General features: G+C 56.4%; 3 protein-coding genes across 3 annotated transcripts in view; 2 read left to right on the top strand and 1 right to left on the bottom strand.

Moving 5' to 3' along the window:
• The window catches only part of MONBRDRAFT_32467 (uncharacterized protein), a 29,635-nt gene extending 13,147 nt beyond the window's left edge, over window positions 1–16,488 (top strand). The window contains exons 20-62 of the mRNA XM_001745925.1: window positions 307–391; window positions 583–667; window positions 779–921; window positions 1,034–1,111; window positions 1,218–1,278; window positions 1,398–1,567; window positions 1,653–1,921; window positions 2,057–2,137; window positions 2,225–2,243; window positions 2,328–2,396; window positions 2,490–2,576; window positions 2,669–2,808; window positions 2,889–2,951; window positions 3,106–3,193; window positions 3,283–3,399; window positions 3,840–3,924; window positions 4,460–4,508; window positions 4,817–4,917; window positions 5,070–5,137; window positions 5,287–5,379; window positions 5,554–5,636; window positions 5,757–6,975; window positions 7,101–7,199; window positions 7,284–7,535; window positions 7,663–7,924; window positions 8,079–8,417; window positions 8,589–8,695; window positions 8,784–10,070; window positions 10,154–10,308; window positions 10,426–10,810; window positions 10,910–11,036; window positions 11,141–11,262; window positions 11,371–11,541; window positions 11,644–11,757; window positions 11,861–13,094; window positions 13,195–13,383; window positions 13,508–13,714; window positions 13,833–15,328; window positions 15,428–15,530; window positions 15,608–15,694; window positions 15,797–15,894; window positions 16,026–16,090; window positions 16,183–16,488. Coding sequence (XP_001745977.1) covers window positions 307–391; window positions 583–667; window positions 779–921; window positions 1,034–1,111; window positions 1,218–1,278; window positions 1,398–1,567; window positions 1,653–1,921; window positions 2,057–2,137; window positions 2,225–2,243; window positions 2,328–2,396; window positions 2,490–2,576; window positions 2,669–2,808; window positions 2,889–2,951; window positions 3,106–3,193; window positions 3,283–3,399; window positions 3,840–3,924; window positions 4,460–4,508; window positions 4,817–4,917; window positions 5,070–5,137; window positions 5,287–5,379; window positions 5,554–5,636; window positions 5,757–6,975; window positions 7,101–7,199; window positions 7,284–7,535; window positions 7,663–7,924; window positions 8,079–8,417; window positions 8,589–8,695; window positions 8,784–10,070; window positions 10,154–10,308; window positions 10,426–10,810; window positions 10,910–11,036; window positions 11,141–11,262; window positions 11,371–11,541; window positions 11,644–11,757; window positions 11,861–13,094; window positions 13,195–13,383; window positions 13,508–13,714; window positions 13,833–15,328; window positions 15,428–15,530; window positions 15,608–15,694; window positions 15,797–15,894; window positions 16,026–16,090; window positions 16,183–16,210 — 10,180 coding nt within the window. The 3' untranslated portion in view covers window positions 16,211–16,488. The remainder of the gene's footprint in view (window positions 1–306; window positions 392–582; window positions 668–778; window positions 922–1,033; window positions 1,112–1,217; window positions 1,279–1,397; window positions 1,568–1,652; window positions 1,922–2,056; window positions 2,138–2,224; window positions 2,244–2,327; window positions 2,397–2,489; window positions 2,577–2,668; window positions 2,809–2,888; window positions 2,952–3,105; window positions 3,194–3,282; window positions 3,400–3,839; window positions 3,925–4,459; window positions 4,509–4,816; window positions 4,918–5,069; window positions 5,138–5,286; window positions 5,380–5,553; window positions 5,637–5,756; window positions 6,976–7,100; window positions 7,200–7,283; window positions 7,536–7,662; window positions 7,925–8,078; window positions 8,418–8,588; window positions 8,696–8,783; window positions 10,071–10,153; window positions 10,309–10,425; window positions 10,811–10,909; window positions 11,037–11,140; window positions 11,263–11,370; window positions 11,542–11,643; window positions 11,758–11,860; window positions 13,095–13,194; window positions 13,384–13,507; window positions 13,715–13,832; window positions 15,329–15,427; window positions 15,531–15,607; window positions 15,695–15,796; window positions 15,895–16,025; window positions 16,091–16,182) is intronic.
• On the bottom strand, window positions 16,478–17,363 carry MONBRDRAFT_25526 (uncharacterized protein; the record flags this gene model as incomplete). Its single annotated transcript, XM_001745789.1, has 2 exons — window positions 16,478–16,982; window positions 17,272–17,363. 2 exons carry the CDS (start codon window positions 17,361–17,363, stop codon window positions 16,478–16,480), a joined length of 597 nt encoding a protein of 198 aa, XP_001745841.1.
• A 529-nt stretch (window positions 17,364–17,892) lies between these two features.
• On the top strand, window positions 17,893–20,669 carry MONBRDRAFT_25525 (uncharacterized protein; the record flags this gene model as incomplete). Its single annotated transcript, XM_001745924.1, has 14 exons — window positions 17,893–17,937; window positions 18,043–18,101; window positions 18,192–18,291; window positions 18,399–18,436; window positions 18,597–18,747; window positions 18,905–18,991; window positions 19,107–19,191; window positions 19,282–19,362; window positions 19,477–19,574; window positions 19,648–19,755; window positions 19,872–19,928; window positions 20,010–20,110; window positions 20,209–20,413; window positions 20,586–20,669. The coding sequence occupies 14 exons, from the start codon at window positions 17,893–17,895 to the stop codon at window positions 20,667–20,669; spliced, it is 1,299 nt and encodes a 432-aa protein (XP_001745976.1).
• Window positions 20,670–21,262: the final 593 nt, after the last annotated feature.

Genomic DNA, 21,262 nt, shown 5'->3' with positions numbered 1-21,262 from the left:
TCGTCGTAGGTAGGCACCGCCTCGGGGGTCCGTCAGAGCCAGAGACACAGAGAGAGAGAGAGAGAGAGAGAGAGAGAGAGATAGAGAGAGAGAGAGATAGAGAGAGAGAGAGAGAGAGAGAGAGAGAGAGAGAGAGAGAGAGAGAGAGATAGAGAGAGAGAGATAGAGAGAGAGAGAGAGAGAGACAGACAGAGAGACAGATAGAGAGAGAGAGAGTAGAGAGAGACAGACAACACAGACACACACACACACGCAAAAGAGACGTTACTCCCAATCATTACCGCAACACACACACACACACCTCAGTTCAGGTTTCAAGCAACAAGTGGGTGTGTGTTTGGAGGAGCAGCGGCAGAGGGAAGATGGCGGCGACAATGGACCTGAGGGCTTGGTGGGTGGTGATGATGGTGCTTGGGGCCTTGTCTTTGGGCTCGGTGCGCGCGGCGGTGGAGGAGATCCAGATCGTTTGCGCTGGCGTCAACCAGGTAGGACAGCCGTGCGCACACCTGTGCAAACTTCTTCCGAGTGGCTGCGCCAGTTGTCATGTGAGGGGTGCGACGTGCACGTTGTGGCCGGTTGTAGACTTGCAGCGTCGCGACGAGCAATAGCAGTGGCGCCGGCTATCATGCGCGCGCGCTTGTCGATCGTGATATGTACAACAAGACCGGTTTGTGAAGCGCGGCCCGGGCCCGCTGCGTCGCGCGCGCTTTTGACGTTTTCGTGCTTTGGTTGAACGTCTCATGTTTTTGAGTGGGCGCCCGTGTACCACTTGCCACAGGCTGGGGTCTGCTCAAGGTTGAGACGGGACCCGGTGTGTCAGACGTGCTGGCTGCCTACGCCGCGGGCTATGCCGAAGCCGTGGCCACCACCGATATGATCCATTACGCCATTCAGAACCTGGTCCATGAGGAAACGGACGCCGTGCGTACACGTGTGGGCCGCAGAGGCGTGTTCGATGCACAGACCGGGCATTGGTAACTCATGCGCATGCATGCTCTTTGGCGCTGCCCAACTCCTTTCTTCTTTGCGCCAGGTGATGAGCTTTGTGCAGGACAACTGGTATGCCACGCGTCATGGCGTCGCCACCAACTCGTCCCAATATTGGCAGCAGGTAAGTCAGCGTCGCAGGGTAGCCCCTAGCAATTGGCGGGAACATGGCAGACCACTTTTGGGCGTGTAAAGGAGAAATGCGTTGCTCAGTGTCCTGGTGTCGTCAGGTGGGCCTGGTTTTGTCCCAATTTGATGGCATGTTCAATGGCTACAACGCCCATCGCGGAGGTGTGTGCTTGTTTTTTTTGCTATTTGGCTGCTTCGCACGGCTCTGAGCTGGTTGCAGCGGCTTTTGGAGCCCTCTTGCGCCGCTCAATTGGGATCATGCCGGACGGGTGAATTCATAGACTTTCCAGCGGTGTCCATGTGGGACTTTTTGAAGCTGCAAATGCTCGAGGATTTGCCGGACGTGCGCCTGAAAATGAATCCCAGCACGCGCCCCAATCTCTCGCGCATGAGTGCCCAAGAGCTGGACGACTATGTGGCAGCGCACACGCATTGCTCCGCCATTGTCAAGGTGTGTTGCAACGCATGGCAAACGATCCAAACGCGTATCCGCTTGGTTTGGGGTTTCGGCAGCGCCTCATCGCGCTCTTGCCCAGGTGCCGGATGACCTCTCCGATATTTACGTGAGCCACACCACGTGGTGCAGCTATTCGCAGATGCTGCGTCTGTACAAGACGTACAACTTTTCCTTCTCCTTGACCAGCAACAAGGCCGAGGTCGTGATGTTTTCCGCCTATCCCGGCCTCATTGTGGGCATTGACGATTTTTACACCACCAACAACGGCCTGGCCATTTTGGAGACGACCAATGTCGTCTTCAACAACTCGCTATTTGATGCCATTACCACAGATACGGTGATGTACTGGTACGACGCGTTTTACTGACGGAAATCTGGCTTTTCCGAGCGAGGCGGCCATGGGGCCGACCGTCAATGTCGACTCACTGTTTTATTTTTGACCCGTCCCTCGCCTTGCCGCCTTGCCGTGGGCCCTGTGGGCAGGATTCGCGCGCCAGTGGCCAACCGCATGGCCACGACCGCCGTTGACTGGCACGAGCACTTTTACAACTACAACAGTGGCACGTACGTTTGGGCCAGAAAGTCAACCCATTTGATCGTCCAAAGTGTGCCGCATATCTCGCTCACGCTTGCAAAAACGTGTTTGTCTAGGTACAATAATCAGTGGATGGTCAGTCTGAAAGTTGCCGGCCATTGCTGGCAAGCCGCTAGGCACTCAGCCGCAGCTGCCCCCGTTGATTGCGCGTGCTATTAGGTGGTCAACTTTAACCTCTTCACCCCGGGTGCCGACCTTCCGGAAAACATCTTTGTGGTCTCTGAGCAGGTGGGTTGACATCATTCATGTCTGTGCCGGGGCATGATGGTATATTGCATGCGTTTGGCCTCGTCCTCATGGTGGATGTCGTGTTGGACGCAGCTCCCGGGCTTTTACATCGTGGCGGATCAGACGTCGGTCTTGCAACGCAACTACTGGCCATCCTACAACGTGCCCTTTTATCCCGAGGTATGATGTGGTATCCCCAAGGCCCAGGACATGGCTTGAGTCAAGGTCGGCAGGCTTCATGGCATTGCGTTTGTTGTCACGCCCACACGCAGACGTACAACATGTCTGGCTATCCGGCGGCGGAGGCTTCAATGGGCACCAAGTACTCGTATCAACTGGCACCCCGTGCCAAGATTTTTCGCCGTGACGCGGGCACCATTCATTCCATCGAGGATTTGCAAACGTTTATGCGGTCTGTCCTTTGCCCAAGGCTGACACTCGAGCCCTCTGTAGGCTCATCTATCTCACGGCCCACCTCTTGTTCGTGTGTAGGGAAAATCACTACGGCACGTCGGATCCCCTCGCCCCAGCAACGGATGCTGCCATTGCGGCCCGGTCAGTGTGCGATTTTTAGCGTGGATCGAGAGCAGTTCTCCCGTTTTGCTGCATAGATGATTGAGAATGCGCGTCGGGAAAGGGAATTTTTTTTCTCTGGAAGGACAGATGGGCTTGTTGTACTCACACCTTAATGGGCACGGATTGGACGCAGGCGCGATCTTGATCCAACGGCACCTCGCGCGGATGGTGCCATTGATGCCAAGATTGTGACGGCGAGCGATGTGGCCAACCTGAGCGTGGTATGTCCTGCTTCGGTTTCCAATCGACTCTGATCACCCCCGGCTCTATTACAGCCACTCGCTCATTTGCACAACAAAATCATGTGCAGCTGGCGATTGCAGGACCAACACACGATACCCAACCTGTTTTCTCCTGGACCGGCAAATGGGCCAACCAGAGCTTGGCGCCGCACTACGGCCACGTGACAACCTTTGACTTTGACTGGGTGCACATCAACCAGCAATCCTATGAGCCGCTCTAAAGGAACTGTAGAAGATGTCGAGTTTGATTTGAATTTGAGATTTGTCTGCTGAACAGATCGCCCATTCAAGGGGCGGCGGGAAGCGGATACAAAAGGCTTTGACGACCAAAAATTCAACTCAAATCCATTCAAAACTTTTGGCAACACGATCCGCGCGGACAGCGGGCCGGCAGTTAGCCACTACCAAATGTCTTTGCTGACAATCACCGTTGTGGCTTCGAAACATTGGCTGTTGTGGTGATTTGAGGCGGGTGCACGGATGAAATTCCCCCCTCACCGTCTCCTCCCTTGTCTCTGCCACGAGAGCCGTCTCAGTGACTCTCTCTGACATTGGCATGATTTCAACGGGATTGAGCTCCCATTCTCACGCCAGCCGCTCAAATCTCTGGATCTTATCCCCTCAGCCGTATTTCTCTCTGCTTCCCCACTCACCCAGTCCATGCCGTATTTTTCTCTTTGAGACACAAAGAGAGAGAGAGCGAGCGACGCGTAAGTCAAGCTGTCCTCATTGCACACGCTTACAACATGTGTTCTGAACGGGGTGCCTTGCAAGTGAATTTCGGAGGTGAAATGGCAGCGCTCCCCCGGACGCTCGACACTGGCCGGGGGACTGGAAGGGGACACCCCTCTCCCCCGGTGATCGATCTCGCCGCTTGATTGAGTTTGTTGCATGTTCTATTCTGTGTGGGTGTCTGTTGGATCGGGAGTGATCTGGGCTCCCTGCGTCCTCGATGTCAGCGTGCCACACACACACACACACACACACACACGAGTCTTACTCGCGCGCTGTGACTGATGCATGGGCAGCCGAAGGGGGTCAAGAAGCCAGGCATTGGGGCTTGGTTGAGGCATCCCATCTCCATGCTAGACACATGCCTTGCTCCGTACACGCTTGCTTTTGCGCCAGGGGCTGTTGTGTTGCTCCAGCCCGCCACTTGTATGCAGCTGCTGCCACCACGAGCTCATTGACCTCCCTCCACCTTGTTTCAACTTTTTTTTTTTTTTTCTTTTCGTATCTTTCTAGACGCCTCCGTGCTCTCGCTCTTTGCCACCCTCTGCCCTCGCATCTGCCAGTATGGCGGGCTGTTGTGGGTCTTCACGCAAGGCCCAGCGCCGTAAACGGCAATCAGAGCTCCAAGAAAAGAACAAGGTACGCCCCCCCGTGTTCTCCACCAGTTGGGACAGCTGTCACACGCTAGCCACCCCTGCCGGATGCACGTGACCCCACCCTTCCTACTTGGCGGCGGCCACACACACACGCACACACACACACACACGCACGACCACCTGGCCTTGCCATGACTCCTGCTCTCTTTCCCGGCCCTCACCTTGATTGCCGTTTGATACGATCACACACGCAGGCTGACCAGGAACAGGGCAGCAACCGCGATGATGTTCTCGAGCTGGAGGAGGATCCTGCCGGCACCCAGTTCCAGCCTCGTGCCTCGGGCCAACTCAACGTGACCTCATTGGATGATATCGGTGGGTGAGATGAGCCTCTTGGCTCTTAACACCTGCCTTTCACACACGGGCCACACCCCAATCTTTTGCTTTCGTCCCCCCCCCCCCCCCAATGGTCGGTGTCGAACTCACCCCAATCCCTTTGATCTATCTTATCTGCTGCATCATGATAGATGCCGGTGAAAGTGCCTTTGTGCGCCCCCTCATGCAACAATTCCAAAAGGGTCAGGCCAACTCAACGGTATTCGGGAAACCACCACCAAGGTCCGTCCACAAACCCATTAGGCTCAATCCCCCCCCCCCCCTCCCCCCCCCCCTTCAAATCAGCCCGCAGGCCCCACCTCACTGGGTTCCCCTCCTCTGCCTATGTTTGTCTCCCACGTGACACAGATTGCTGCCTCCCTCAAGCTGGTCCGTCAGTGTCTGAGCGTGGCCGATGATGCACTCGAGGCTTGCCCTGACGATCTCAAGGCTGCCAAAGAGGTACAGCCTCTCCCCCCTCTCATCATAGCCCATCTGCTCTACTCTCAAGCCTGCGTTCACTTGGCACCTTTAGCCTCACTCATTGTGGTTGAACTCACATCGCGCCGTCCCACCTGCTCTCCACCTTCCTAGAGCAACATCGCTGCTATTCTGCGCGCATCTCATCTTCTGCAGGCGGCTGTTGCTGCCACAAAGCGTGCTGAGCAGACCCGCAAGCGTGCTTCCACCGAGACCAAGCTTGCCGGTAACACGGCCAAGTACGTTGACTCGACTAGCTCGTTTCAACACTCTCCTTTTCCTAGCCTTCAATCATGCCTGTGTGGCTTGGGTCCCACTCACTCTTTTGTTGACATCCATTTGCTGGTGCCACTCGGCAGGGCCTACAATGATGATTTGGACGCCGTCGTGAGCCAGTCCAACAACGATGCCTTTGATCAGCGCTATCACGAGCAACATGATCGCGTCGAGGTCATCTGGATCAATGCAACTCTGGCCAATATCATTCGTCTGCGCGATGCCCTCAATGACCTGCAGTCTCTCATCGATCGCGACCACGATGCACTCCTCAGTGATCTGGCCAATACCTCGGCAGCTGTGACAGACCTGCTGAAGAGCGGCGCCGATGCTAGTGCCGCCACGCAGCTTCTGCAATCTACCCAGCGTGCCCGCAGCCAGGTCCAGCAATGGTCCAAGTCAGTGGCACAGGCCACCAACACGTTTGAGGGCGTCACGGGCGAGGTCTTCACCCAAGTGCCTCAGGTTGACGCTCAAGTCTTGGCTGGCCTCCCCTTTGAGCACTGCGCTTGGGCAGCCATCTGTGCCGAGCACGCCAAGGCCTATCTCAAGAGCCACTTGGAGCTCGTGGCAGCTGCAACCGCCCTGCAGTCCGATGATGCCACCTTTGAGACGGTCGTGCAGGAGCTCGCCGAGCGCGCTGGAGCCCTGCGCGATACAGTCCAAAACGCCGTGCTTCAGCAGTCGACTGAGGAGGCAAAGTCCACCATTGACGCTCTGATCCAGCAGACCAGTGAACTTGGCCAACAGGCAACGATGGCATTCGAAATCAGCAAGGGCAGCACACCTCAACGCATGGCCCTCACAACGTGCCACGACGATGCAGAGCGCATCCATGACCAGATCAGTAGGCTGCTTGTTGTCCACCAACTGGTCGACGGCCGCAGCGAGCAACAAGAGCTCGTGACCCTGATTGACACACACCGCCAGCACGCCGACACCTTGCGCCACCAGCTCGGCCAGGCTCCCGATGCTAACGAAGTCGTTGCTACCGGTGAAGCCCTGGTCAATGCCTACAAGAATGAGCCCGCCAAGGCATGTGACGCCGAGTCCAAGGACGATATCCGTGCAAACGCCCAGTCGCTTAACGAGGTCGGGCAAGGCCTTGGTGACGTTCGCGTTCTGCTTGCGCTTCTGGAGGAGCTCTCGCTTGATGCTGCTCCCGTCAGTGCTCTCCTCGAGGCCGCATCTGCTGCTGCCGTGACCCTCAGCGAAGTTGCTGCCCCAAATCCTTTTGGTCCATCCGACCGCCGTTCGGTGACAATCACCAAGGACAACGGCGGCCTCGGCATTCAACTTCGAGTGCGTCTACCCCGCACCCTCCTCTTGCCTCGCCGATGACATTTTTGCCACGCCCTTAACCCTGACAATTTGCCATCTGCCTGCGTGTGCGCTACCATCATTTTCTCCCCCCTTTTTTTTCACAGACAATCCAAGGATCTCGTGGCGCGCGCATTGATCGCTTCCGGGAAGGGTCTGAGGCTGCCAAATCAGGCGTTCTTCGTGAGCAAGACGCGATTATCGAGGTATATGGCGCCAGCACTTCCATTTGCAAAGTAGACGCTTGGTCACCTGTTTTTTTTTTCTCGGCGTATTTTGGTCTACAATAGGTCAACGATCAACCTGTGCATAATTCGGCGCACGAGGAGCTTGTCGAGGCCCTCCGCTCAACCAATCCAGTCAAGATCACGGTCGACAAGCACTTCCCCATGCCTCGTGACGTCCTCCTGCAGCGCGACCCTGAACGCGGCTTTGGTTTTGGCTTTGTGACCCGTGCCGAGGGCGCAATCATCACTCAGCTCGTGCCAGGCGGCCCGGCCGAACAGTCGACTCAGATCCCCACGGGCTCGTGCATTCTCTACGTATGTAGCCTCGCCACAGCAGATTGAGACATTCCCGCCTTCCCTTCCTCTCTTCTCTTTGGATCGTTGAGCCAGTCGCCTGCCTCATTGTCACACTTTTTTCCTTTCTTCCTCTCGCACGCAATAGGTGAATGATCAGGACGTCCGCAATAAGCCCCATGAGGAGACTCTGGCTGAGCTTAAGCGGTATCCTGGATATGCCCGCGTCATTGTGGGCGTTGATCGCGACACACAAGTCCCATCCGAGCTCTTGGCGATCAGTGCCGCCGATGTCATTGCATCACAAGTTGCACAGGATTCTCAAGAGACCAACGGCGTGAGCAACAACGCCAACGACCCCAGTGCCTCTCAAGCTCTCGCTTCACAGCTTCCTCCGCCTCCTGCTGATGGTGCGTCTTGTGGGGTTTACCCCTCGTTGTGCAGCACACACCGTTTCTGCTCAACACTTCGACTGTTCGGGGTCTACTCTTGTCGTTCGAGTGCTTTGTGGATCACGTGACTCGGCTGATCATCGCGTGCTTTGTGTATTCGGGTCTCCTGTAGACAATACTCGGGTCGTGGTCTTGTATCGCTCAAAGGGCACGCTGGGTTTGAAGCTTCGAACTGAAGAGAACGTGCCCGGTGTCTACGTGCTCGAGATTGTCGAGGGCACGCAGGCCGCTAAGCACGCCGACATCCGCGTGCACGACTACATCGTCAAGGTGAACGGCCAGTCCATGGTTGGTGCTGCCCACGATGATGTTACTCAGGCCATCTTGGGTGCGGAAGACGCCGTGGAGCTGCATTTGAGCACCGTGAATCCCAACAACACGGACGCTCTCAGCGATTCACACGTCGCGACTTCTGCGCCCGTGACGACACCAGCCGTGGCGCCGGTTGAACGTACGTTTCTTTGTTCCCATGAAGGAGCGTGTCTTTTTTTTTTTTTTTTTTTTTCACGTCCTGATGTCCTTACCACGTCTTTGGTCATGATTTTGTGTGTGCGTGTGCGCGCGCGTGTGCGCGCGCGTGTATGCCCGCTTACGGAACCGTGCTTGTTTTTGCAAACTGCAGCCAAAGTGGTGCGCGAGAATGGCGAAACCACCGTTACCATGGAGCGTGGTGAGGGCATGGGCTTTGGTCTGATGCTTCGTGCACGCGATCAGCCTGCAGGTGCCGAGGTTCGTTGCTGATGCCCCTCTGAGAGCACCCCCCCCCCCCCCATGTTTGTCGTGGAGCTTGTTCTTGCTCATATCATCTTCTTGGCAGGTTGTCAAGGCCGTGGCCAACTCACCGGCTGCAGCAACTGGAGCCTTTGAGGAGGGTCAGGTCGTCCTGGCCATCGATGACCAGTCGGTTGAAGATATGCAACACGACGACATTATTGCCCTGCTCAAGAAGCGACGCCAGGTCACTCTGCGCCTTCGTGATCCGATCATCAAGCCTCTGGAATACAGCACCACCAACGGCAATGAGACGGATGCCAAGGTGCCGCCCGCGGAGAAGGCACTTGATGCCGATAATCTCCGCACGGTCGTTTTGCATCGCAAGGAAGGCCAGCGTCTTGGCATGCGTGTGCAGAGCTTTGATGCCGACGAGACCAAGCCTGCTCAGTCATGCATCTTGGACTGTGTCCCCGGTGGTGCTGCGGCGGAGTCTGGCCTTGTGCAGCCGGGTGACGTTATTGTCTCGATCGAAGGTGCACATGCCGAGGGAAAGAGCCATGAAGACCTCGTTGAGATGTTGGTGCAAGCACCGAACCCCGTTACCCTGGTCTTGCGCAACGAGCCCTTGCCGCCAAACGCCGGTGTTGAAGAAGAGCAGGCCCCTCAGCCCACAGCCAATGGCATCAAGATCGGCGAGACCCGCGAGGTTGTGATCGAGCGCAAGGAGGGTCAGCGTCTGGGTATGCGCATCAAGAGCATTCTTGGCCCCGATGGCGATTACACTCGCTCGCAAATTTTGGACTGCGTGGAGGATGGTGCCGCTGCTGAGTCAGGCAAGGTGTTCCCCGGGGATGTCATCGTATCTGTCGATGGCCAGTCGGTCGAGACAAAGTCCCACGAGGATCTCATCAAAATGCTAACAGAGGCCAAGAATCCAGTTACTCTTATCTTGCGCAACGAAGAGCTGGTTGAGGACGACGCATCGCAGGCGGCCTCGGAGCAAGCCCACCAACAGACTCAAGCCTCGCCTGTTGCTGCTCCTTCCGCCAAAGTGGCAGCCCCGGCTGAGTCGACCCCTGTTGACGATAGCTTTAGCAAGCCGCAACAGCAAGAGCTGCACCTTGTGCTGCAGCGCGTTCCCGGCAAGCCTCTGGGCATGAAGCTCATTTCCGATGACACGGATCCTGAACACGGCGTTCGCGTTCTGCAAGTTTTTGAAGACTCGGCTGCCGCCGAGGCTGGGGTGCAGAGCAACGATCGCGTGATTGGTGTCAACGATCAGTCAACTCAGGGCAAGCTGCACGAGGAAGTCATTGCATTGCTTGCAGATCCTCGGGACCAGGTCGAGCTGGACGTGCTCCGTACCATCCCTCCCTCTGGCCGTCGTAAGGTTGGTCAAGTGGAGAGGCCCAATCAGTGCTGGCTATTTCGATGCAGTGTGCTAACGTCAGGGCTCATTTGTCATATCTGTAGGTGTTGCTGCCTCGCGCCGAGGGCCGAGGATTCGGCCTTAAGTTGACCACCGAGAATAACGATGCTGACACTCAGGTTGCGGAGGTTGTCCCTTCTGGCATTGCCGCAGACACTGGTCTGATCAAGGTCGGCGATGTGGTGCTTGAAATCAATGGGTACGTTTTTGCTGCGGCAAAACCTTTTGCTCATACTTTGCTTTTGGAGAAGGCAGGTCAAATCTTGTTGCTCAGGTCATTGATGATCCTTCCTCTCATGCGCACGCCCCCTGCCAGCTCCAACGTCGCGCGAGCTCCCCATGCAGACATTGTCAAGCTCCTGCAAAAGGAGGGCGATATTGTCGTGGTGGTTGACGACCCCCCAGCAACCGGTCAAAAGAACAACAACATCAACGGCACCAACAACACCGCGCCACCCAATGGCGAAGTGAACACGGTGCCAGTTCTGCTGCGCGCACGCGTGGGAGATGAGCCTTACGGGTTGGGCTTCGAGCAGGCCGACGGCGTGATTGTGCAGCGCGTGGACCACATGGGCATTGGTGCTCAGTCTGGCCTGCGCGTTGGCGACCGCCTATACTCGATCAATGGCAACAACGTGTATACTGGTGACCTCAAAGAGGTCCTTGACTACTTCCGTGCTGGCGAGAGCATGCGCCTGCGTGTACGTCATTGCGCATCGGACTCGCGAGCCTGCCTACCTTTCTCGTTGGTTCTGCGCAGCTAGTGGCTCATCATATGGCTGTTGATCATTGAATAACAGGTTGTACGCAAGGAGGACTACAAGGAGCCCGTCCCATCGGGCATGGTTGAGCGACACATCACAATTCATCGCAACGAATCAGACAAACTGGGTTTGCGTCTTGCCTCGCCCGAGGACACCACAGGGGGTAAGCCTGCGGAGTGCTTATCTTGGATCTGACTTGTTCACATTCCACCATCTCCGCTGCTCTAACAGTGTGTTCTACCACGGCCACTCGCGTTCCGTCCGTAGGTGCTGGTGCAACTGTGGCGGAAGTGCGCACCGACGGTGCGGCTCACAACTCTGGTTTGAAGCCCGGTGACCTCCTGGTCACCGTGAACGACCATTTTGTGCGCCACTTTGTGCACACTCAAGTGCGTGCAGTTTCCGGCTCTCTTTTTGTTCTCCCACCTCGTCGCTTGCTCTGTGTTCTTCATTTTCTTAATTGTGTTCTTGATCTGATCGACTGGTGCCCATCTTAGATTGTCGAGCTGTTCTCGGATTCAAACACGCTCGAGATTGATGTGTGGCGGCCTGAGTACCTTGAGCGCGAGGGTTTCTACCTTCAGATCTTGGACCGTCGCCCAGGCGTGGGTTTTGGTCTGACCTTGACCGATGATGAATGCGGTTTTGGCACGGCCATCTCAAAAGTGGTGCGCGTTGCTGTCTCGTTTGCACCCCGTGATTAATCTTGAGCCACCCAGTACAGCCCTGATGACGCTGGTTGATATCTGCTTGTCTTACTCTTTTTCCAGGCAGAAGAGTCGCCCGCGGCAAACACTCGTATTGCGGCAGGCGACCACATTGTGGCCCTCAATGGCGTGGATGTCGAGTACGCCTCTCAAGACACGGTGGTGGACATGATGCGGGTAGGTCTTGCGCAAATGTTCTCACTTTCATTCACTCCTGCTGCGAGTCGAGTACCACGGGATTGATTCACTTGTAACCACCGATGTGGCGGCCATCTTGCAGGACGCTGAGAGCTGTGCAATTGTGCTTCGCACCTCAGACACAACGCCTGCATCAACAGCTGCGGGCCACCTGCGTGCCGTGCATTTGGATCGGTCACTTGGCCAGCCGCTTGGCATCAAGTTGCGCACACAAGACGCTGCCGCGGGTGTCATCATCCAGGAAGTCTCACCAGAGGGCCAGGCCTCGACGCGCGGCATCCATGCTGGCGATCGCCTCATCTTCATCAACAAGCATGACACTCGCGAAGCCACCCATGATACCGTGGTGAGCCTGTTGGCCAACGCTGAAACAGCCGACCTCGTGCTTCTTCCCGCTACCTATCGCACCCAAGGCCGCTCCAAGGTGCTGATTCATCGTCCAGAGGGTCGTTCGTTTGGTTTCAAACTTCGCACGGGCGATAACGGACGCGGTGCCGCGGTGTTTGAGATCGTTCCGCACAGCCCAGCAGCGGCTTCCGGCCTACAGCTGGGAGACCGTATCATGGCCATTAACGGCCAGCCCTGCGTGACCGCCACTCACGAGAACATCGTTAAGATCTTGGCCGCCACTGAGGGTGTTCTTGAGCTGGACGTCGAATCCGGCAGCAGCTATTTCACAATCGGCGAGTCGCCGATGCCTTTGCCTCCGCTGGCGCCCTCTAACTTTGCTGCTCCCAACGTTCGGGAGGTGACGCTTGTGCGTGATGTCGAGGCTCGCTACGGCCTGCAAGTGTCTGTGGCCGACGACAAGCACGGTGCTCGAATCTCGGCTATCGATTCCAACGGTATGGCCGCGGGATCGGGTGCCCTGCACGAAGGCGATGCCGTGCTTGCCATCAACGGCCGCAGCATGCTGCACTGCACCACTGCCGAAATCCACGAGGCCTTCCGCATGGATTCAACGCAGATCCAGGTCATCGTGGCCGATGATTTCCCGCAAATGGAAGAGGTGCCTCTCAGCCTGGAGCGCAGCGACGGTGCTACGTGGGGCATGTCTCTGCGTGCGTTTGAGGATCGCCCTGGTACTGTCGTCATGGATGTGACCATGGGTGCTCCCGCCGCTCGGGCTGGGGTCCAACCCGATGACGTCATCTTCCAGGTTGATGAAGCGGATTTGACAGATCGCATGCACGCTGAAGTGCTCGAGGCAATTGCTGCAGCTAAGACGCGCATGTTCTTGGGCGTTCGTCGTGCCGCGCAGCAGCAAGCTCTCCCGCCCAGGAGGGTTCGATTCTTGGCCTCTCAACTTGGTGGAGGTGAGTTCAAAGATTGTGTGTTGGTCGGGCTAAATGCTGCACCGCCCTCGGCTCACTTTTGCCGCTTGTTCCCTCCTCCTTCCGCTTCTGTCCTGTGCAGCTCGCGCCCAGCAGCACGAAACAGTCTTTAGCCCGGGTCGCGAAACCGTCTTTGACGTGAAGCGCCCCGAAGATTCGCATGTTGCGCCCTTTAGCAACGGCGTCCGCCCCAAGAGCATTTTGCGCCAAACTCACCTGGTCAAGACCAACCAACAACGCCTCGGATTTGGCCTGCAGACCAATGATCAGGGTATGCCTCGTCTCGTTTGTCTTACTCTGCTCCATGGGCTTGATTTTTAACTAGACCGCATCATCCCCCTGACGCTCTCTGTCCTGGTCAACGCAACGATGTTGCTCGGTTTCGTCTTGGGCAGGCACGACTGTGGCGGATATTGATTCGCAGGGTGCGGCGGCCCAAGCTGGCGTGCAACGCCATGACGCAGTTTTGGCGCTCAACGGTGTTGACTGCACCGACATTACCGATGGTGAATTGGTGGAGGTCCTGACCAAGGGCTCTGCGATCGACATGACGACTTACTCGGGCCCCGTGCTCTTTGGCCGTCAGCGAGCCTCGCCCATGGGTATGTCCATGTTCACCTTGCCACCTCCGAGTCAAGTCTTGCAGTTATGTAAAAGACGGTCGCTTGTCTGACTTTTCCGCACTCCCTCACGTTCATTGTGCCATACGCTTGATTTTAGATGCCGTCAACCAAGTCCGTGTGTTCCGCCTCCGCCGAGTGGAGAACGGCACCTTTGGCATGCAGCTGCGTACGCGCCACGCCGACAACATGACCTTTGTCAGCCATGTAGACGAAGATTCGGTAGCCGCTGAGGCGGGTATCGAGGAGCATGATATGGTGGCCATGATCAACGGCATCAACGTGGAGCAAGACGATCACGAGTTGGCGCTTAACGCCATGCGTGAGAACACTACCGTTGTTGTCGTGGTCATTCGTAACCCGCGTCGCAGTGCCAAGCTGAGCGCACCGGGTGACCTTGGCTTTGGGCTCACGTTGATGGAATCCCAACCCGGGAACTTGTCCGTGGTTGTGGACACCGTGCAGGGTTCACCTGCGGCCAAGTGCGGCGAGTTTTATCCCGAAGACCGCCTGGTTCGCATTGATGACTTTGATGTGCGCAACATGCCCTATGCTCAGGTTCTCGGCATCATTCGCGCACGAAATACGGCACGCTTTGAGGTGGAGCCTGCTGGCGCCATGCGTAGCGTGGCGCAAGAGGAAAGTGCCGTGCAGCCGGCGCCCGTGAGCAATCAGGTGGCGCAGCCTCATGCGGAGGCTGATCATCAGCAGCGCGTGCGCGACTTGGAAGCACACGCCGAGTTGCTGGAGAATCAACGCCGAGAGTTGGCCGAGCGGCTCGAAGAGGCCGAGCGTAAGCTGGCCGAAGGGGATGAAAGCGCGGCTGCCCAACGCGTGGCGCGCAACAGCGTGACGACTGCTACAAACGCGGCTCTACGCCACTTGCTGGACGGCGACAGTGGTTCTTCTGATAAGGCTTCCGCCGAGGAGCTGGCCGCGAAGGATGCGGAGCTTGAGGCAGCCACGGCGGCTCGTGAGTCAGCGGAGAGCGAGGTCAAGCGCGTTACTGCTGCCTTGACTGAAACCCAGGCCGAGCTTGCCCAAGTACGCGCAGCCGCAGCGCAGGCAGAGGGCGAGCGCATTCGCACTCTGGAAGCACAACTCGCCGAGGCCAAAAAGCATGCCGAGGACAAGGCTGCTGATGCCAGCAAGGCCGCTGAAACGGCCGAAGCAGAGAAGAAAGCGGCCGAAGCAGAGAAGAAAGCGGCCGCCGATGAGGCCGAACAGCTGCGCACTCGTGTACAGGCCCTGGAGGCCGCTGCCGCAGCTGAGGCAGCCGCACGGGAGGCGGCCGGCACTGAGGGTGAAAATGTGCTGGCGCGCGAGCTGGCAGCAAAGGCTGCGCTCGAGAGTGAGAAGGACGCACTTGCCACGGAGAAGGAGCAAGTGGTTGCCGAGCGTGACCAGTTTGCACAGGAGCGTGACCAGGAGCGCGCCCAACGCGAAGCCTTGGAAGCCCGCATTGCGGAGCTTCAGGCTGCTGCGTCAGCCAGTGAGGCTGCCAGCGAGGAGGCCAGCCAAAACTCGGCTCAGCTGAAGGAGCAACAAGAGGCAGCCAGTGCTGAAGCAGCCAAGCTCAATGAGGAGCTGAACAAGGTGAGCGTGTTTTCCTGTGGGCATGGCATGTGCCGTGATGGTCAGGCTTGTGGTTTGACTGTGCGCAGACTTACTGACGGTGGTTTCATCTCCATTTAGGTGCGGGGCGAGAAGCAGGCGCTTGAAGCTAAGGTGGCGGAATTGGAAGCCCAGATCCCGCCTCTGCCCAGCGTGCCCAGCTCGCCCAGCCCTTCGACTGGTTGTAAGTTTGCTATCATTGCACGCTTGTTTTACGTTTTTGTGGTGGATGTTTGTTCTCATATCGCTTTGCTTGTTTAGCTACACGCCCAACCTCGCCGAAGACGCCTCGCTACCGACCTACTCGGGAGGACCCCGTGGACCGCGGCGTGGCAGCCATCGTTTCGGGTGTGTGCCTCGAAGCTTGTTTGCATACTTGCGTGCAGTTGTTGTGCCGCCTTTCTTTCGTGTCAAGTTCTCACACAATGCGTGCCTGTGACGTGGGAGCAGACCTTGAGCTGAGCCCTGATCAAGTGCAGCGAGTGGGCGACGGCAAATACAAGTTTTTCAAGGTTGACAAGATTGTCAGCATCCGCTGCGTCGGCCAGGTTTGTGAGCTCGCCAATTTGAACTTGTTTCGACTGCCGGCAAGGCAAGCGCGGCGACTTTTTTGGGCCTGGTTTCCGTTGAAACGCTGACGCATCTTTCTGGCTCTATGGCTGTTTCTCCCCTTCTGCAGCGCGTTGTTGTGCGCATTGGCGGCGGCTGGCAAGATTTGAAGGATTACCTTGCGCAGCACCAAAAGTAGGTTTTTCTTCAAACCTGACATGGCGCGCATTGGGTGCCTCGACCGCTGTCGCAAAGGCTCACCGATTTGGTGTCGTCTTGTCTTTCAGGGTTAATCCGATCCAGAAGACGATCTAAGAATCTGGCGGACGTGGAATCAAGTGAAGCTTTCTTCTTGTTCATTCCCTCCTTGGTTCTGTCTCAGTTGATAGGGTGCTTGCTTACGTTGTTCAGCCTTCATTCTCCCCCTTTTTGTTTGTTCTCTTGTTTGATGTGAAGGGCTTTGCTTCTCTTATCTTGTCACCGTGATGTGTCAGTCTTGTTCCTGTGCGGCGCGTCCCCCCCCTCTTGCGCGTTTGCCTGCTGAGCACCCCTCGCACACCACCTGTTTCTTAACATGTAAATTTAATCCTGATAAACAAGTGTTTGAGCTGCAGAGCTGCAGAGCTGCAGAGGAGAGAGAGAGAGAGATTGAGAGAGAGAGAGAGAGAGAGAGAGAGAGAGAGAGAGAGAGAGAGAGAGAGAGAGAGAGAGAGAGAGAGAGAGAGAGAGAGAGAGAGAGAGAGAGAGATTGAGAGAGAGAGAGAGAGAGAGAGAGAGAGAGAGAGAGAGAAGAGAGAGAAGAGAGAGAAGAGAGAGAGAAGAGAGAGAAGAGAGAGAAGAGAGAGAAGAGAGAGAAGAGAGAGAAGAGAGAGAAGAGAGAGAAGAGAGAGAAGAGAGAGAAGAGAGAGAGAAGAGAGAGAAGAGAGAGAAGAGAGAGAAGAGAGAGAAGAGAGAGAAGAGAGAGAAGAGAAGAGAGAAGAGAGAGAGAGAGAGAGAGAGAGAGAGAGAGAGAGAGAGAGAGAGAGAGAGAGAGAGAGAGAGAGAGGGAGAGAGAGCCCACGAAATACGCGAGAGAGAGAGGTGGGCGCTTATGCAATCAATAGCAGAGCAGCAACAATAAGTCAGACGTTTTTTTGAGCACGAGGTGTATGTGTGTATGCTCGTTTTCTCTCTCTCTCTCTCTCTCTCTCTCTCTCTCTCTCTCTCTCTCTCAGAGGCCTCAAGTCTCAATCAAGATGGCGATGCGACGGGGCGGGATGGCTTCGGCGGTGCCGATGGGTGGGCCGATTGGCGGTGGATCTGGTGAGGCAGGTGTCGCTGATGTGGCCAAGAAGAATGGCAGTGATCCGAACGAAGGTGGGTTTGAAACGGTCAACCAGGCGCTCTTGCTGGCCCCGGCGCGTGTTCCTTGTGCTCGGCCGTGGCCCAGGCTGGGAGACGTCAATCGGCAGCTCATCAGGGCTGGCATTGCATGCGCTTAGCCGTGGATAACAAGCATCTTCTTCGTCGGAAGCAAAAGAAGCAAAAGAAGAAGCGCAAACAACAGGTGCAGTGGCTGGCTCTTCGCGCCCGGTCTATGGGCTCGACCACGTGCTCCTGGCTCTTGAAATGACCCAGCCCAGCCTCATCACCCCTTACTCTGAATCCGTCGGTGGCCTCTATTCTCTTGTGCGTAGATGCAAAGCATTGTGGCCGAATCCAATGAGCCTGCCCAGGTGCGTTTGCTGTACTCGGGACCGTCATGTCCTCCCACACCGAGCCCTCTCACCTTGGACCCTCATGCTCCAACAGGAGTTTGAGAATATCGCCGAGGACGGCGATGATTTTTCGGACGAGGAAGATGCCGCTCGCCCTCCTGCCAAGACCGTCAAGGTACACGGCACAGGCGCACGCACATGTCAACCCTCGTAGTGCCCTGATCAGCTCCCGTCGTGATGCTCATGTTCATCTCCGCCTCGACCTAAAATACTCTTAGCGATCAGCCAAGTCAGCTGCCCATGGCGGCGCTGCAGCAGCCTCAGCCTCTGGCGGACGTGGCGCCCGTAAGTGATGTCATTAGTCCATCACTTTGACAGGCCAGGCGGACTGTTTGACCATGCTGTACCGGCCTTGAACCCCCTCTCGTGATACGTCTAGCCTGGGACAAGTCTCCAGTCGAGTGTCTCGAATGGCTTTTGGACCCGATTGATCTCAAGACATTCTTTTCGTAAGTGGAGCTGGTCTTGGCCGCTTCTGGTGGTGCAGACCCGCCCGCGTTCGCAGCCAACTCAGCTTGCTTCTTTTTGCGCCTGATTAGCGAGTACTGGGAGACCAAGCCCCTCTTGATTCGCCGCAAAAACCGCCAACGCTTCAAGGGCCTGTTCAGCTCCCAGCAGCTTGATGATGTGATTCGCAGCGTGCGTTATCAGATTACCAAGCAAACAAACGGTTGAACTTTTCCTTGATAGTTTTTGCTTCTTGTGCTCATCTTGGTGGTGGTCGCTGGGTGTGCTCTCTGCTGCAGAACTACATCAAGTATGGCGTCAACATTGACATGGCTCGGTATGTGCTCTTGGAGCACCGCACTTTTGTGGCTGCCTCGCACACTTGCTTGCTTCCAGCTTGGCTAATCTACAGCGTCGCTTGGGCAACGAGGCAAAAGAAGGGGGATCTGCCTGCTTCTGTTCTCATGGGTGTGATTGGGATCTGATCTTTGTGCCAGGTATTCCGATGGTGTGCGAACGACCGAGAATCCCGAGGGCCGTGTACATGCCAACACCATGTGGGCCTTGTACGAGGACGGCTGTTCCATTCGCATGCTCAACCCTCAAACATACGCCAAACCTGTGTGGCAGCTAATTAGCACCTTGCAGGTAGTGTCTTTGTTCATTTCGTGTTGTTGTTGTTGTTGTTGTTGTTGTTGCAAGCTACCTGAACGGTTGCTCGCATGTGCACGTCGGGTGGCTGCTGCCTTGATAGTAGCAATCTTCTTCCAGCTCACGGGCCCTTTGACTTGGACACCTGGTGCAGGAGTACTTTCAGTGCATGGTGGGCTGCAACACCTACCTCACGCCGCCAGGCGCCCAAGGGTTTGCTCCGCATTACGACGACATTGAGGTGGGTCTGCTCCATCACGCTTCAACTGCCTCGACCTCATATTCTCTTCCATTCATGTCGTTGCAACAGCCTCTTGTGTAACACTTGCTCATCTTCGTGCCCGATGCGCAAATAGGCATTGATCTTGCAGCTGGAGGGTTCCAAACGTTGGCGGCTTTACAACAACCCCACGGGGGAACGCCTCCCACGCACCTCCTCTCGTGCGTAGCCCTAGTCTCTTTCCATGCGCGATTGCTGTCATCTTCCTTCTGTCTGCACTGAAGCACGCCCTTTTGCTGTCGATCATTTAGGCAACTTTGACCAGAGCGAGCTGAGCGAGCCCATTTTGGATGTCGTGCTGCAGCCGGGCGACTTTTTGTACTTCCCCCGTGGTATGCTCGCCCGCTTCTTTGGGTGACTCGTGGATGGGAGCTACTTCTTGGCATTGGTATTTCAGTCTTTTTTTGACCGCGTCGGGTTGTGATCATTGCTGCCCAAAACCATAGGCATGGCGCATCAGGCGGTGAGTACACCAGATGAACACAGCCTGCACATTACACTCTCGACGTATCAACTCTTTGACTGGGCCGAGTACTTTAAGAAGGTTGGTGCTCGCCTGAAGAGCGCATCGGTGTGACATTTGAGCACCCCTGATGCCTGTTGTTCCTTCAAAACAGTTGGTGCCAGCGGCATTGGACTATGCCATCGCAGAGGATGCCGAGTTTCGGGAGGGTCTTCCCCTCCAGGCCCTCAATCACGTGGGTTTGCTCCATAGCGAGACGGAGGTGGGTTGACTCACACATGTTGCACCGCATGTTGCTGCTCAGCGCTCTCCTTTCGACGTGCACCAACGCCACTTTTGATGTCTGAAAACTTGCATCCTTTTTTTTTTTTTTTGTAGGGAGATAACCAGCGCAAGCGCTTCATGGACAAAGCCAAACACCTGTTTCAAAAACTGGTAGGGAGCGCCTTGCCGTGCGCTGCTAGGTCCATGAGAAATGACACGGTTTCACTTCCGCGATGTTGGGATGGAGTGTAGATTGACGTGGCGCCTTATGATTCGGCGGCCGACGCGGTGGCGGTGGACTTTTTGCACGCCAGCATGCCCTCCTACTTGACCAGTGAAGAGCTAGCTTTGACGTGAGTGCTTGCTGATCAACCCAACGACTGCGTGGAGGCTGGTAAGCCACCATTCCGCGTGAACTCATGTCCTACCTGTGGTTGATCCGCGCAAGTAGATCGCGGCAGAAGCAGCTGGCAGCTCGTTCGAATCCCGTCGAGCTTAGCTCGCCGGCTTTGGCGCCCAGTGACTGGATCCGGTTGATCCGACCCTCCATGTGCCGTTTGGTGGCAGATTCGCCTGAAATTGTACTCTTGTACCACAACCAGGATAATGCCATGGTGTGGCATGAGGAGGAGCCCCAAAGCCTCGAGTTCCCGGTGGTACGTGCATGCAAAGAAGGGAGGTGGCAAGCGCGCTCGAGCTAAAGAGAGAGAGAGTCAGGGGGGCAGCTGCCCCAAGCGTGGTTGTATGGGGGTAAGGGTTAGGGTGGGGTCGGCCGCTCAACGCTCGCGCGCTCACTGTTATGGTGGGGCTGTATTTTGGGTGGGCCAGGACTTTGCGCCGGCTTTGGAGCAGCTGCTACTGGCTCAAGACTTTGTCCGTGTGGACCGCTTGCCCGAGCTGGACGAAGCGTGAGTAGTCTTTGCTTTTTGAAATTTTAACCGTCATTCTGTGGATTGCTATGCAGTCCGCGGTAAATGTCGACATGCTCACGACGGTTGTGGATCGACTGGGGTGGGCTCCGTTTACGATAGAACGCAATGTGATCTTGCGACAGCGCTGTATGACGCGGGTCTGGTTATGCGCCATACCCAAGAGGAGATGGAAGCCGATTAGAGAGTGACCACGATTCCAGTGAGCTTCCAATGGCTATGGAGGGCTTGTGGGCGTATTCGGATCTGTGTCTGTGGGGTGAGCGTGCAAGTTTTTCTTTTGTGTGTTTGCTTGTGCGTGTGTGCACGCTTACAGCGCTCAGCTGGATCTTGGCGTCTTTTGAAAATTGATACCGGCAAGGGTCGCGCGATTGGGTTGTTGTGAAAGAGCACCCCGTGTGTAGGAAAGGGGTGTGTGTGTGCAGGAAAGGGGTGCGTCAAAGTGACGGGGCGAGGATTCGCACGAGGGCCGGGCACATTCCAGTCTGGCCCAATCGCAGACGCCTGCCAGTGGGTCTGAGGGTTCAAGTTTTCTGCTGAAACCCCAAAGAGGCGCCAGGGGAAGGGGTAAATAGG

The sequence above is a fragment of the Monosiga brevicollis genome, genomic scaffold (genome assembly GCF_000002865.3).
Source record: "Monosiga brevicollis MX1 MONBRscaffold_10 genomic scaffold, whole genome shotgun sequence".
In the NCBI taxonomy this organism is placed as follows: Eukaryota; class Choanoflagellata; order Craspedida; family Salpingoecidae; genus Monosiga; species Monosiga brevicollis.
This window is presented reverse-complemented; position numbering and strand designations above follow the sequence as displayed.